This window comes from Salmo trutta, chromosome 2, assembly GCF_901001165.1.
Source record: "Salmo trutta chromosome 2, fSalTru1.1, whole genome shotgun sequence".
Taxonomy (NCBI): domain Eukaryota; kingdom Metazoa; phylum Chordata; class Actinopteri; order Salmoniformes; family Salmonidae; genus Salmo; species Salmo trutta.
The window spans coordinates 60,730,878-60,746,420 of record NC_042958.1 but is presented as its reverse complement, the minus strand read 5'-3'; the positions used below and the strand labels follow the sequence as shown (position 1 = coordinate 60,746,420).

Sequence of the window (15,543 nt, the reverse complement as noted above, 5' to 3'; positions counted from 1 at the left end):
ACCCCTACTTTGTGACAACACACCTGATAGGCTCAAACACATTAAGTAAAGAAATTCCACAAATTAACTTAAGGCACACCTGTTAATTGAAATGCATTCCAGGTGACTCCCTCATGAAGCTGGTTGAGAGAATGCTGAGTGTGCAAAGCTGTCATCAAGGCTACTTTGAAAAACCTAAAATATATTTTGATTTGTTTGAACACTTTTTTTGGTTACTACATGATTCCATGTGTTATTTCATAGTGTTGTCTTCTATTATTCTACAAAGTAGACAATATTTAAAAAATAAAAATCCTTGAATCAGTAGGTGTGCTCAAACTTTTGACTGGTACTGTATATTTGCTGAAATGGCCTTTTGTTTTTGTATTCAGTGTGTTGCTCAGCTGGGCGGAACAGTTTGCTCTTCTAAATGGATCATTTGTGTATGTAAATAGCGATAGATGTCTGTCTTGATGTGGACTTTATTCATCAGATAACGAATCTCCAGCACTGTTTTCTATGGCAATAAAACATTTTGTGAAGCTCAGCTGTCTATCATAAACCATATGAACTTGTATTAACCCAGTCAGTGAGTGACCTTTTGAATGGGACATATTGCCATAATGCTTACGGAACTAGATTACTCAAAGTAAGACTGGCATACTACAATGTTATTGAGAAATTACCATTGTTAGATAAAATTGCCTGGAAAGTTAACCTAATAATGCACAGGTTTCAGACTGACACGACAAAACATTTATTGCGCTTTTGATTATACACTACATTCACTGAAGTCATACTTAAGATATGTGAACATGAACAATAAAATGGAAAGTTTGAAAAAAAGAAAACATCCCAGAAAACACAGTTAAACATTATAGAAGACACTAGTAACATAGGCGTGGTGAAAGATTAACAATGGAGGTTACAGACATTGTTTCCGTTCCAGACGATACATTCAGCAGGACGACACTTCCTAACATGCAACAAAACACATTTTAAAAAGTATTTAAAAAAAATCTAAAATGATCAATTCATGTACATTTATTTTCATGTCAAAGATCAGTTTAGTTAGAAACATGAGTGATCTTTATTTTGTTTGGCTGCATCATTGATCACAACATGCATGTGTCTCATACATATAGGATAGGAGGACAGAGGATCTACAGTCAAAATGTTTCACAGCCAGACAGCCTTGCCTTAGGGAGCTGGCTGGTTTATCAGCTTTCCCCCAACTGCATCTCTTAATTCAACTTAAGCAGTCCACCATCACCAGCACAGGCATGTGAGGGACAGCTGCCCTTGCCCGTTTGTCGTATCCCTGCAGTAGCTGCCAATGGCCTCTTCCATCTTTGGCCAGGCTAGAGGCCACAACCCCTGGCCCATTCGGGAGCACCTGGGAACACTGGTCCTCGGCCCACTCTATCCAGTCAGGCCAGCTGGCCTGGCCCACTCCCAGTCCATTGAGTGTGTTCAGGGTGGCATGTTCACCCTCCGTCAGCATTGTCAGGAAGCCTTTTGAAGACAGAATTGAGACCCAGAACTTCTTACTCATGTTGATGGGTCCTAGCTACCTAAAGAATGGTTAGCCATTCATGTTAATGGTTGGCTTTAGCACCTAATGTCTATACCCACCCAGACACTAACCAGTACTGCCTAAGGCTGTTCCCAGCTGTCTGTGACCTTCTCTAGGACACTCAGTCTCCTCAAGTTCTGCAGGACAGCCTGGAGGGTCTCCCCTGGCAGGATCAAACAACCAGACACACTCAGACAACAGTAGCTCTCATAACAATGGTTAGCATCCGAGCACTGGATAGATTTGAAAACCTGTGATAGTTTGTCCTACCTAGCTCCTCTTCATACGAATCCAGCGTTGTCATTAACTCCGAGACACTGGTGGACTTCAAGCCTTCTCCACCTGAGGGAAAGAATGAGAAGAGAAATAATAAGTTGCTTTCCAAAGGAGTGGCAGAAGGACATTTGGTTTTGTGCCCATGCAAATGACCCGTCATCCAACAATGCAGCTCACGGCCACCCACCTTTTCCACCAGTATCGCCTTTCAGTTTCCCGTCGCCGTGGTAAGGACTTCCGTTGCCGTCGGCACTGAGGCGAGACAGGAGCTCGCAGCGGCAGGCACGGGCCTTTTCTAGCACGGCATTCATGTCCTGGGCCAGTCTGTGGTTGTCCACCAGCTCTGTGTGCACCTTCCTCCAGGCCATCTTGTACTCCATCAGGCATCCCTCCATCACTGTGCGTAATTCCTTCTCCTGAGACATCTGGCCCTGCAGGCCCTCCACCTCCTCACACCGCTACACCAGAGGGGAGAAAGAGGGGTTGGGGGATGAGAGGAGCGATGAAGTGGTTTAGAAATAAGGTTTTGGTTAGTTTTTGCTTCTTTATCGTGTAGACACCTTATGTAGCTGAATGGCCATCTCCTGCATCTCAGCCTCCAGCTGGTCAGCGTAGGCCTGCTCCAGAGCGTCACTAGGTGGCCGGGCACTACTGTGCCAACGTGCAATCGCTGAGGTCATCTTGCGCTTGGGTCCAAAAAGCCTGCAGTGGAGAAAACTAAGTAGATCAGAATGGAGAGACGTGCGACATTCTATAGTGCCCAGAGTAGGTCTGAGATGGACAGACAAAGTCAGTAGCCGATAGAATGTGGGTATGTCCCAGACAGTACGAGAGGGCTTTGGAGCCAAAGCTAGGTACGAGAGAGACCACAGCGACGTACGTGATTCCCACTTCCTTAAGGTCATTCTCTGTGAGGGTGAGGAATATCCTTAGGTCAATGTCCTGTTCCTCCAACAGGGGGAGGTACTTGGAAAAGCCAATCTGCTCCAGGAACTCAGCCAGATCCTACAAGAGGGCAGGGGTCAAAGGTCAGGTATAGATCCAACACTGGTCGAGGGAAAAACACAACAGAACTCACTGAACAGCATGAAATATTCATGAATGTATAGTGATCCAACAACACTGACACGTGCCTTGGGACCTGCATAGTTGGGACAACCACCTACAGGCGAGCGCATCCCACAGTTCCCTGGGCCACCGGGCTGCACCGTTTCACTGCTGCTACCATGGCGACCTTTGCCTTTACCGTGATGACCCTTGTTTGCGCGGCGGGAGCAGCTCTTTTTAGCCTGATCCGAGTCCTAAAAAGGACAAAGGTACATTGTGAATGGAGGACAAAAGGGCTCACTGGAATCACCATTGTGGTATGTGAATGCGTCAATGTGCGGTCACTGTGCCGTGTGCGGTTACCTCGTTACTCTCCAGCGAGCCCTCCCGGCTAAGTCCGATCACGCGGGGAAGTCCCTCGCTGCTGCTACTGCTGCTCCTCATGGTGGGCATGTCGTTATCAAAGAAGGGGCTCTCATCTATAGCGGAATCACAGCAGCTGGATTAGCAACATGGCGGAATGGGTAGAAGTGTAGACTGGTATTTCTGTGTAGAGGAAACGTGTAAAGTTGCTGCTGTTGTAGGACGATCTACTGCCAAATAAGTGAACAGGTGAACGGTTAAGAGTGCTTAACTATGTAGCCATACCTCTGCTGCTGTTGCTCTGGCCGTCCAGCTCGTTGATAGGCGAGGTGACGTCACGGAAACACATGCCCTCACTCTGCTCCCCAACATCACGGAATGCAATGTATCCCGGGGGCGCCACCGCTGGCTCTATAGGAATGTGAATAATAGCTATATCAAACAAGGTCCAACAGGACAATATCTGGCAGCAGAGCAGTAATTGGATTCAGCACAACCAATTCAACTTCTTCTGTGGAATAGATACAGCTGTAATAGAGAGGTAACCTAAAGAACGCTACCTGAGTGTTTGCTGGGGCCTCCCACTCTGAATTTGGCGATGGCTTGAGGCCCATCGTGGATGCTGGGGCCTTTGGCTCGGCTGCGACTCAAGCGACTCAGTCTGGGGGTAGCACTGCTGTCAGAGTCCTCGGACGAGCTCAGGTCCTCAAAGTGTCCTGTGGGGGACAGACGTAGGTGCAATGAGAACCTAAACTGCTCCACCACAATTGTTCCAAAACTTAAAAAAGGTCAGACTTAAAGAGTAATCTTAGTAAGCAAACCCTCCCCTGCACCTGCTTTGGCTTTAGGAGAGCGCATGTCAATGAGGCTGGCGATCTTTGTGTGGCCGTACATCATAGCCAGGGCACGGGCGGTCTCTCCTTTGGCATTCCGCTCATCTACTTTGACACCCTGAGACAAGAGTTATCATATACAAACTAGGTTTCAGTACCCCTTCAACAGATTTGCATCAGGTACGTATTTGAGACTAACATATGAAAATGACAGTACTGTAAATACTAGCAAACGAAAACCTACTCACATGGTCAAGGAGGCATTGTACAATGATTTCATGTCCAGAAGCAGCAGCCTCCATCAGCGGAGTGAAGCCAGACCCTGGCTCTCTGCAGGTGAGAAACGTGTCATTACACACCTCATGATTGAATAGTGGGACATAGATTGTTGTGGTTGTATTAATTTGACTGACGATACTCACTTCACATTGACATTGGCATTGCTATCCAGCAGGAACTTGACCATCTGCTGGTGGCCAGTGCTGGTGCAGTGGTACAGGGCTGTCCAGCCTCGAGAGTCCTTCAGCTCCAACTCAGCACCTTGCTTTTGGGAGATAAAACTAGGAAATGTTTTCATAGTGTACAATAACACCACCACCACCCATTACACTAAAATTAAACCTAAACTGAGGTTTATTTGAGGTGAACATTTTTAAAATGTTTGATTCAGAAAAGTAAATCTGACCTGCATTAGGAAGTAGGCAATGCTTTCATTCCCACAGCTCGCTGCCAGCATAAGGGGTGTCAGACCTTTGCCAGTGGTGGCATTAACGTTCACTCCAGCCTCCAGCAAAAGATTAGCAATGTTGTCATGCCCAATATATGAGGAATACATCAGGGGAGTCCAGCCACCAATGTTCTTGCTGTCCAAGTTCAACTCCCCTCTAAAAAGACATAGCAGTACATTACTATCAATGAGTGTTGAGAAGCATCCAGACTCTCTCTCACAAACACACACAATTGATGAGGTACTTACTTTTTAATACACTCTGATACCACATCATACTGGCCAATAGAGCAGGCGGTGTGGAGGTCGAGGGGTACATCCAATTCTTCAGGTCGTACTAAAGTGTTAATGTCCCCTAGCCACAGGGAGAGGCTGACACCAAACTGCTCCGATTCACTCGCCTCATCGCTCAACTCCGACATTCTCAACCCAGACCAGGCAAGCTCCCACTGCACCGCTGTAATCTGCACACAACATACCCAATTTAGAAAGGATGCCATGGGAGAAATGTTTTCTAGCGAGCAATCTTTGGCCTGGTCCCATACTGTATGTGTTGTAGCCAACTCTTCTGTCATTGTCATGTAGCTACCTAAGAAAACATGCTAAGCAAATTTGTAGCCCCTTTTTGGATGGGGCTAACAACAGCTAACTAGCTACGTTAACGTTAGCTAGCTAACGTTCGTTATCTAGCCATTTTAATATAGACTCACACGCACACAGTCAAACTGACAGGGCTGTTGGACAGAGGAAACAACAGATATATTAAGAAATAGTTTAAGCATTTAAATTTACCGTAAAAACTAGTTATTTTGAGTTTTTCTTCAGTTGCCCAGTCTTCAAGACTTCTCTTGTTTGCTTGTGTTACAATTACATTTGCTCGGGTGACTGCCCAAAGTTGTGCAGTCAATATTTCTGGTAGTTGTAGTCATTTTTCTTTGAGAACTAAATGCTTAAAGTAAACATTTGGGTGGGTAACTTCATTCCCCATGATTCCTAGCTCCAGAAACAGTCAGGGTTTTGTGGACTCTCCCCTGTCAAGACCTTTTAAACCTCATCATGTACATCATATTTACCCCAGTCATACAGTATTTGATTGATAGAGATACACAAAATAAGTAGCAAGAGAAACTATGGCATGAAATAGTACACACTGAAGCTGCCCCATGGGCACATTTGTAACGTCGTTCTCCCTCCTGAACTCAAGACCACTGTTGCTGGACAATGCTAACCTTTCAGTTTCAATAAAGGTAGAGATGGTCGTAGATTGATGTAACTTCAATGAATTCATGCGAGATGCAGATATTTACCCAAATAATCCATTTTATTAATCAAAAGGTTTACAATACTTAATCAAACCACAACCAATAGCATTATAATCAACCAAAACCATTGTTCAGATGGAGAGCATTCAAAAGCAAAGAACTTTAAAAATGGATTCATTTGTATTCGTCTATAGAGTAAGACTGATTTCTTGAGTAAATACTTCCCCAGAGCAAATCAGAGGAAGTTAAAGCAGAACTCTTCATTAGCAGGAGTGAAGACAAAAGTTGAGTTTTCCTGGTTCAGCACACTTGTGTTTGGAGTCTGTGCCTGTAAATTCTCTTGTTGACTCGTTGCATTGGATTTTAAGTGTAGAGTCTCTGTTTTACCTTCCGCTTTCCTGTGGAAAATAGACTTCTTAGCAGGGTCTGCCACTACTTTGACCTGAGCCGATGTCATTGCTGAAATATAAAAAGATAAATACTTAGTTGCCACATATTTCTATCTATCATCATTTGCAGTATTTCTGGTCTGACTTTAGTGTAAGCTGCATGTTTATTTTTTTCCACTTCAAGCCTGTTTAAATTTTAACTTATATGTGTCTTGCTGTATCGTTAGATATTACTTCACTGTTGGCGCTAGGAACACAAGGCCTTCGATACACCTGCAATAACATCTGCTAAATATTTGTATGCGACCAATAAAATGTGATTTGTACTCATTGTACTCACTCACCAGCCTGAATCAATTTGAACTGCTTGTGCTTCTCCTCCTCCATCTTCTTCCTGTAGTCCCCAGACATGGCCCTCATCACCTGCCTCTTCTTTGCCAGGGGGGCTTTGGAGCTGCGCAGCGTCTTAAGGGCACGAGAGGCCTCCTCCTCTACAGACAGCAAAGACTCAAGATATAATCCCACATCAAACTTTTTATGCATCTCATAACAATCTACTTCTTCACTGTTGTTGTTATGAACATCTCACATTTGAATGTACTGTTTATCGTACACTTCAGAGATCAACTGGATTCTAGAGTCTAAACTACACCCACTCTGTTTTGGCGTAGCCTTCAGAGTAGCCATGCCCAGCTCCAGCTGCTCAATGCACCAGTCAAGCTCTCTTTTCAGCTGCTGTTCTGTAGTCTGAAAAATACAACCAAAAGTTGAACTGATATACACCAGCCACACTGAATCAAATATAAATTCAAACAACACCATCACCCACCAGCATTGTGCCATCCTCCCCACGAGACCCTTCTGTGTCTGTCAAGTTCGTCATCTGTTTTTGCTGTCCTTCACTGGCTTTTTTCTTATGACCAGATTTCTTATTTTTCTTGGCTTTAGAAGATGTGGTTGGCTCAGGTGCTTTAATTACTTGTTGAGCATTTTGGCCCTGAGGCTTTTCCTCTTTGGACTCTTTCAGGGCTACAGCCCCTGAGGGTACTGGTGTGCCAATTTCTTTCTCCATCTTCCCTGGCGTACTAACAGGGATTTGGAAGTTGAATGCAAAACCAGAACCCTGTTCTGTCGAAGCGGTGGATGTTTTTGTCAGTAATCCTGCAAACTGGTGTTTCACATCTGAGAGGGCAGTTTCTGCCCCCTGTGCTGCTGGTGCACCCTCAGGGAAGAAGTTGAAGGTGAAAGAGTTTTCACTGCGTACCCAGAGTTGTTTCTCTGTTCTGCTTTGTTGGTTCTGTTCGCCTTGGGCAGTGTCATTCACCTGAGGCTCAAAGTCTGCTCCAAAACATACAAATACAAGCACATGCAGAGACACAGTATTAAAACAGACTACAATGCATAAGAATGTAAAGGAATTTCTTGTAATGACTTGTTGTGTCCTACCTATGACCAGTGTCTTATGCTCTGTCATGATTCACTCAGTACCAGCTATTTCCAGATGAATACTCTGAAGACACTCATATAACTTCTGTTTCAATCAAATGAGATGTAGACTGCTGCAGAAAGATTATGCCAAAGCTGAACATGACATCTGAACATGACATAAAGTGTCACTAGCGGACGATCAAAGTATTGTTTTTGCACCCTTAAGGCCCTTTCTCACCAAGTCTGTTGCGTTTTTTGTACGAATTGTTGTTTATTAAGATATAGGCTAATGATATAACACGAAGCTTAGCCTATAGGTCTAGGTCTATCTAGGTCTACCTGGCTACAGCTGGTGAGTGTAGGCAATGCTCGCTGGGAAGCAGTTCCCTGCGCTTCACTCAATTTGCTTGCGTTGTCATGTCTAGACACAATTGTATATGTTACAGTTACCTAGAATCAGTTTGTCAAATAATGATGGGGTTTGAAAAAAACAAAACATGCACACATGCTGTTTATCATATAATTCCCTGTGCTGAGACACGAACACGATCAGTCTGTCACGCAAGTTTACCTTTGTGATAAAGATCACGTGTCCCTGATAACGATTTCTATTGGTCAACATCTTTTTTTGGAAAGCGAAAATACGCAAAAATCGAACCTGTTTCGAATAAATAATGGGCGGATTGCAGCAGGACGATATTTCACAATTGGTGTGAATGGCGTCATAAACAAGACGTGCTCGTATTGATGTTTTTAACGGACCTGGTGAGAAAAGGCCTTTATGCTCACCTTTGAAAAGATTCACAACGCTATTTCAAGCAACCAAATAAAAATGTTTGGCAGACTTTCTTCGAAACGACAGACATGCATCACCAAACTGTATCAAATACATGTATGACTAATTCTAACTGTGGCTATGTATTAACCGGGCATGCATCAAGCATTGTGTACACGTCCATCGTTATTCCGAACCGGCAAAGTTTCCAAATACTTTTGGTTCCGCTTTTCATATTTTTGTTGTTGCCAGATGCCACTTTCGAGATTGAAAATTAACTAAAAAGTGTTACGTTTAATTTGTTTACCGGTATGTTATTTATCATTAAACTAGTCTCACATTTCGCTAGGATAAACTTGTTAGAAATTTGATTCAATTTGTAAAGAAGACTGCGTCATTTTGGTTTGACCAATACAAAGCGTTTTGCTGATGTTTGTGGGCAGGTCTACAAATCAGACATAAAAAAGTATAAATAGAATGTGCCGTTTCCGCTTATCGAACAGTCACCGAAGCGGTTCAAGACAGCATTTGAAAAACAAAATTGAACGTCTGTTTTGGTCACAGAGGTAGCAAGCTAAGGTTTTATCTAAATTAATACGGTGTGTAAATGTGTGGTGGTTCATGTCAATGTTCGTTTTGATATTATGTAGGTAGCCAAAACTATCAAGCGAGGTTTTGTTGGTAACATTAGCTAACTACTGTAAAACAGAACTGTAGTTTGTCTAGGCAGCTAACTACAGCACCTACCTAGCATAACGTGTTTAGTAATGTTTACGATTTGCGACATACAAGCGACTCGTTTTTGATTGTGCTGTGCGTTCTACGATTTTCGCTGAGTAAGGTAACTTACCTCACCCAGGCCTTGAAGGCCATTGTGTGGCAATGGGAATATGATTCCTCGGTGTAGGCGCCATGTTACAAAATGGGCAGCTGCCGGGCATCTTTGAAGATAAACGAAACGTGTAGGTTACAAGCCGCGTAATGGTGGCTTGAAAAGCAGATTAACAGTAGTTGGTGCGCACATTTTTGAACTAGGGTTCAGTTTGGTTTGCCCTTAACAATCTATTAATGAGCAGTTAATTACTGATTTGGATGTTAGTTTTTGCCAACTACTCACATCTTGGTACTATGTAAAATGTCTAGTTAGAATAGCTAACGTTAGTTTCAATTGACCCGCCACCGGTTCAGATAGTTGGCGCCTTGGCTGCTTCCAGTGTGTTCAACTATGTCCTGTTCCTGGCCAGCCGACTTGCCAGTTATCAAGTGGCTATCTAGTTATCCCATATTCCACACGATTACAATTATATTTTCCAAAGCTAACGTTATTATTAAACTACACAATGCTAATCTCGATTTGTCATTTTGGTGGTTTATTTTTATTCTATCATGGCTGCCGTTTCCTACTAGCTGCGGTAGCTAACTTGGCGTTATAAGGCCCGTGTGACGCTAATATTAGCCTATTGACTAGGTGCATGCCAACTGATAACTACATTTACGTAATTTAGCGATTTACTGTAATAATCTAGAGCAACCACACTAGCCAGGTCTCAACTAGTCAATTTGCTGGCCTTCAGTAACCTTGACTAAGGATCAGTTTGCGCATACTTTAATACTAATGCCACTCTTTTCCTTACACATTTGAATTTGATATATTTTCAGAAGTCAATTGAGCCATGGCACGTACTAAGCAGACCGCCCGTAAATCCACTGGCGGAAAAGCGCCCAGGAAACAGCTGGCCACCAAGGCTGCAAGGAAAAGCGCACCATCTACTGGCGGTGTGAAGAAGCCTCACAGATACAGGTAAAACTTTTCACATTTACATTACATTAAATTTAAGTCATTTAGCAGACGCTCTTATCCAGAGCAACTTACAAATTGGTGCACCTGGAAGTTCTCGATTTTCTGCCATGTTGGACTTCTGGGCAAATGTTTTGACTCGCCTGCAGATACTGATTTTAATGTGTTTTGTGTAGGCCGGGTACAGTGGCACTGAGAGAAATCCGTAGGTATCAGAAATCCACTGAGCTGCTGATCAGGAAGCTGCCCTTCCAGCGTCTGGTCCGTGAAATTGCCCAGGACTTCAAGACTGACCTCCGCTTCCAGAGTGCAGCCATTGGCGCTCTGCAGGCAAGTTAACTTTATGATTTGAATTGGAACAGATTGATTTTGTTAGGTGTAGTCACATGGGTGCTGATTTTAGAATTACCAATATTAAAGCAACATTGGACCACCCAAAGTGGCCTTGCTTCCAACTGTGTCCCAAGTAACTGATGTAATGGTTTGCTGCTGCACTAAAAGGGATACTTCGGGAGCATGCTAGCAGATACCATAGACTTCCAGTCATTGCACTAAGGCTAGTTAGCGTTGGCTCGCAAAACTTACTTCCTTCATACTGGACAGACATAAAAATAGTCTCCACAAATTAATCTGACTCCGGGGAATTAAAGGGCCCCATTACAAAATCCAACTATCCCTTTAAGATGTAATTGTTACTTTCTGAGAAATGCTTGTTTTCTCCAAATACAGGAAGCCAGTGAAGCATACCTTGTTGGCCTGTTTGAGGACACCAACCTGTGTGCCATCCATGCCAAGAGGGTCACCATCATGCCCAAAGACATTCAGCTGGCCAGGCGAATCCGAGGCGAGCGTGCATAATATGAACACTTTTTTGAACTCCCTCCTTGGAGGGTAACTAGGTGGGTGGGCATGGTTGGGGCTGTGTTTTCTCTGAACTATGAATTAGTATGTACTAGTTTCAATTAATTTTGTAATGTCTCATTGGTAGGATAAAGGCTTGTGATTTATAGTACAGAAGTAGCAAGTGTCTTGCCAAACATTCCTAACCTCTCAGGTTTTGAAAGTGTATTTTAGAAATGGTTGATACCTTCAGGTCATCTTGTAATGTGCATGAGTCATGTGGAGTAGAACTATTTTTAATCTCATTATGGCCATTTGTTGTAAATAAACTTTCCACTACCTCATGTTTGGTTTATTACCCCCTCTTCCTTTATGGACATTCTGGGCTGACAGTGTATACTTTCTTGGCCTTGAGTGAGGTGAGGCATAGTAGACACTAGCCATGAGTGGCAACGTTAATTCTGTACAGTTGCATTTTCACAATTTCTTTGATAGGGAGGGATCTTTGTCTATCAAATGTAATCGCTAAGCAATTTCCTGGTTGAAATTCTACATTCGCCTAATTTCTGTTTGGAAAAAAAGTGTAGAGAATCATTGTACCCTCTAAACCGCTGTGATATTTTCCATAACATACATATTTTCAGCTGGTGTACAAAACCGAAAGTAAGACATACGGAATTTGCCGTGAAGACTAGAGATCGTGAAAACGGCTTAATTTCATCCCGTTGGGCCAGAGACTTGCGGTTGTCGTTTATGCGTAAAGTTAAACCACTTTGCTGTAAACATTCGATATGCCACGTAAGTTACTACAATGTCGCAAAGCATTGAGGTTATAAGCAAATGATGAATTACGTGCTCTAGTCATGTGACAATGAATGCCATGTTACATTATGCCTATAGCAAATGCATGCCTCTGTTGGCGGCGACTTAATATGCAGCTGTTTTAAAGGGCAGATACACAAAATGGACGCCCCGCGTTTTCGGTAGAAAACTGAGGGATGGCCCTAGAAATGTAACAGTTCTCAGATTAAAGAGCTGTGGATGCAAGGACTGACCATCCATGATATCAACATTGTTTTAACCATGAGGCTATAGAGTTTGTTTACCAACATGGAAAAAAAGCTTTTAGGTTCTCATGGAGTGTACCAGTTGAATTAAGTTCGAGGCATTTATAATCAATGGATGTAATTTAAGTCTGTCAAATGTTAGTTTGAGCATGTGTCCATTAGGCCTACGGAATTTATCTGCATGAATTTGAGCAATAAAAGCCTCTTCAATATGCTGGGATCCGCACTATTCAGCTGTTGCAAGAGCGCTTTCGTCACTGGCTGTCCACTGGTATAAAAACGATTGACAGTTCAGTGCTCGAGTTCAACCATTATTGGGTTTAAATTTACATTTGTGAACCGCCAACCACAATCCGTAGGGCGCAAATAGCTTAATAGGAGTGCAGCAGTGTGCTTCACATCAATGCGCTAAGTATATATCGCCTTACCTCCAAGCGTTTTTTTCAAGTTGGATAATCTTTGAATGCCGACAGTAGTCGCACCGTCGGAAGACATACCTTGGGCTGTAGTCTACAACTGCATATTCCTGCTCTTTTCCCGCGAACCAAACACTCAGTGACTCGCTCAGGTGGAAACAAATTAAATGTGCGTATTTTTTCGATGCTGATTTAAATTCAGAAAGGATGTTTGCAAAAAATACTTCTCAATGAAAAGTAATTATCGAATAAATCTAGTTTTTCTAAAGTATAATCTGATTACAATATTTTTGCTGGTAATGTAACGGATTAGTTGCCGTTTTTGTAATCCCTTACATGTCCCCAACCCTGTCCATAGCCTACACTTTCCATTATTGGCGAGCATGCGCAAAAACCAGAGTGGGCATGTTTGACAAAACAATCAGTTGAAAATGTGATGGAAACGCGGAACTTTTTGTTATGTGGAAACTTGAACGTCAAAATGCTTTGTGCGCCACACCACGCAGCATTTTACTCACAAGCCATTTTGGAAACCCCTCTGGTGGGGAAAATGAAGATTTTAGAATAGTTGCACAAATCTGTCGCCAATTGGATGGAAATGTATACCTAAATCGGTAGTTAGGACTAAATTGAGGCAATTTTAATTCAAGCAAAATTACTTATACAAAGCAAACATGATCAGTCAAAGAACATTTCAAAACCAGAGGTTAAAACAAGTGGCTCTACTAAAGGCATTGCTTCCAATACATTAACTACATTTACATTTCTGTGTCTGCAAAACATTCAATGTAATGCAACTTGGTTAATTTCACTCAGATTTGCTTAGTGTACATGTCATCCTGCAGTGGCTAGGTAATGGCCCCTGCCATTGTATGTCAAGTATAAACTGCATCAATGTTACCTTCACACTATTCTGACAACTGGCCAGGTTAACGTGTTGTATTTCCTATAGGGTTTTACATTTAGAAAAATAAGTGTGATGCGAACCATTTTGATTGACGTCAAAGGATTTGTACACGGAGATAGATGCAGACCGAGTGAAAGTGGAGCCTGTATCAATATTTTCCAACAGAACACATTGTCAATTGATCATAGATAGTCTAAATCTTGATGGTGAACAATGTAATGACAATTGGATTTTGGACAATAACTATTGAGCCTCTGCACTTATGGACACAGGTGGACAATAGTCAGAACATTACAATACATCTTATGAACATTGCTCTTCGTTCTGGAAGCATACACCAATTGTGCATGCCATAGACATGGCCTAATCCAGCTAAAATAAATAGCCTTAAATTATACATTTTTTTTTAAATTGCACAATATTAGCTAGATTTGCTTTGTTCTTCATCTGAGAGTAAGCCAGGTAGCTGTTCATAGAGATTCTTCTCAAGCTGTTCATCAATAACCGTCTCGCCCCTGAGTGCGCACCACAGCAAGAAGCTCACCCCTAAGAGACTGATGGGGAGGACTTTCCACCATGGCCGCTGATACTTGCTTCCCAGGGACTGGTCTACATTCCAAGTCTTGTGACTGGCTTTACTGCTAGAGAACTTGATGGGTTGACTAAACTCTTCATCATCCTCATCTGCTGGTTTCTTTGACTTAGCCAGGCAATGGGAGGTCAAGCAGAGGGTCCGTATATGGTTCAATCTTAAAAGAAAAAGAAAACCTTTTTAGAATCTACAAACACACTTAAAAAGCCAAAGTGACAACTGTTACAACATATCAAGAAATAGAATTCAATACAATGCTGCCACCTGTTGATGTATTTTGGAGGCTGGCCTGGGCTGTGCATTCTATCATATTTTGGCTACAACACACAAGCTATTTAGCAATCATGTAATCTTTTTCCCTTTTCATATTTGAAAAAGCTTCAGATATGCAGCTACTCATGATCACAGATCTGACCGCAGGAAATGTAAGTAACTAGCAATCCCTGTTAACTAATGCGTATATCACTCCTAACCGATCAAATATGAGGTGCCGGAAGCTTCAATAGAGCTCCCAAGTCAAATCGGAAGGTCAAATAACCAATGACAGTACATTGGGAACACTCATGCGAGTGATGATTTTAAAACCTGAACCAAATGTGTACTACTTTGCTAGCTTGCCTCTGTCAGGTTTGACTCATTGTCATTGTACCACTCACTGTCCATGAAAGTGAACATAAATAGCTATCTGGCTATATTTCTCATATTGTACATACCTCAGCTTTGTCTTGATACCATCAATCACAATCCCACGACACAGAGAATAGTGTGACAAACTAGATAAAACACGTCCTATTCTCGACATTTTGTAGAATGGTCATGTCATGGCAAAATCCTCAGTTCGATGCAGGTCATGTAACATTTCGTCACACATATAACAATGAGACAGATATTTCACCGGATGTATAAATGTGAAGCATCCGGCTGATGTTTCCACTCACTACCAAATATGGTGATGACAGTAACCGGCAGTGGGAGAAGATGGAGCGAGAGTGAACGGCGTTTTGTAGACTTTACCCTTTGCAAAATAAAAAAATAAATAAAAGCCGTTGTCTAGGAGAGCAAGCGCGAATTGAGTTATTGCACACGCGCACTTCACAAGGTAGGCGTTCCCTATCGGAAATATGCAAATAAATTCTCGCTAGCTTTTGCTTGGCCCTGCCCAACTCCCATTGGAAACGACAGGCTTTGGTCTATCTTGGGTTTAGTTATAATACATCTTTGATTTCCTTGTGCAATGCATTGTGTCCGTCAAGAAATTCGTTTGCGAG

The 15,543-nt window shown here is 42.6% G+C and overlaps 3 protein-coding genes across 9 annotated transcripts; 1 reads left to right on the top strand and 2 right to left on the bottom strand.

Moving 5' to 3' along the window:
- Window positions 1-712: 712 nt before the first annotated feature.
- anks3 (ankyrin repeat and sterile alpha motif domain containing 3) lies at window positions 713-5,682 on the bottom strand. Of its 3 annotated transcripts, none has more exons than XM_029709602.1 (16): window positions 5,594-5,682; window positions 5,051-5,265; window positions 4,760-4,958; window positions 4,497-4,618; window positions 4,323-4,404; window positions 4,075-4,192; window positions 3,802-3,957; window positions 3,527-3,652; window positions 3,242-3,357; window positions 2,965-3,132; window positions 2,712-2,836; window positions 2,392-2,533; window positions 2,019-2,289; window positions 1,826-1,897; window positions 1,615-1,718; window positions 713-1,494 (listed from the first exon to the last, which is right to left on the bottom strand). In XM_029709602.1, exons 2-15 carry the CDS (start codon window positions 5,221-5,223, stop codon window positions 1,636-1,638), a joined length of 1,953 nt encoding a protein of 650 aa, XP_029565462.1. In that variant the 5' UTR covers window positions 5,224-5,265; window positions 5,594-5,682; the 3' UTR covers window positions 713-1,494; window positions 1,615-1,635. The 3 variants fall into 3 exon arrangements, with proteins under 3 accessions (XP_029565462.1, XP_029565479.1, XP_029565470.1); XM_029709619.1 differs by having other exon boundaries at window positions 2,998-3,132; XM_029709610.1 differs by lacking the exon at window positions 5,594-5,682 and having other exon boundaries at window positions 1,627-1,718; window positions 5,051-5,223.
- Window positions 5,683-6,103: 421 nt separating this feature from the next.
- Window positions 6,104-13,998, bottom strand: c2h8orf33 (chromosome 2 C8orf33 homolog). Of its 5 annotated transcripts, none has more exons than XM_029709556.1 (6): window positions 12,858-13,998; window positions 7,899-8,011; window positions 7,282-7,790; window positions 7,109-7,199; window positions 6,797-6,943; window positions 6,104-6,522 (listed from the first exon to the last, which is right to left on the bottom strand). In XM_029709556.1, the coding sequence occupies exons 2-6, from the start codon at window positions 7,924-7,926 to the stop codon at window positions 6,299-6,301; spliced, it is 999 nt and encodes a 332-aa protein (XP_029565416.1). In that variant the 5' UTR covers window positions 7,927-8,011; window positions 12,858-13,998; the 3' UTR covers window positions 6,104-6,298. The 5 variants fall into 5 exon arrangements, with proteins under 5 accessions (XP_029565416.1, XP_029565407.1, XP_029565397.1 ...); XM_029709547.1 differs by lacking the exon at window positions 12,858-13,998 and adding an exon at window positions 12,789-12,812; XM_029709537.1 differs by lacking the exon at window positions 12,858-13,998 and adding an exon at window positions 8,670-9,063.
- On the top strand, window positions 9,127-11,637 carry h3f3d (H3 histone, family 3D). The gene is made up of 4 exons (XM_029709590.1): window positions 9,127-9,221; window positions 10,315-10,456; window positions 10,630-10,783; window positions 11,183-11,637. Exons 2-4 carry the CDS (start codon window positions 10,329-10,331, stop codon window positions 11,309-11,311), a joined length of 411 nt encoding a protein of 136 aa, XP_029565450.1. The 5' UTR covers window positions 9,127-9,221; window positions 10,315-10,328; the 3' UTR covers window positions 11,312-11,637.
- Window positions 13,999-15,543: the final 1,545 nt, after the last annotated feature.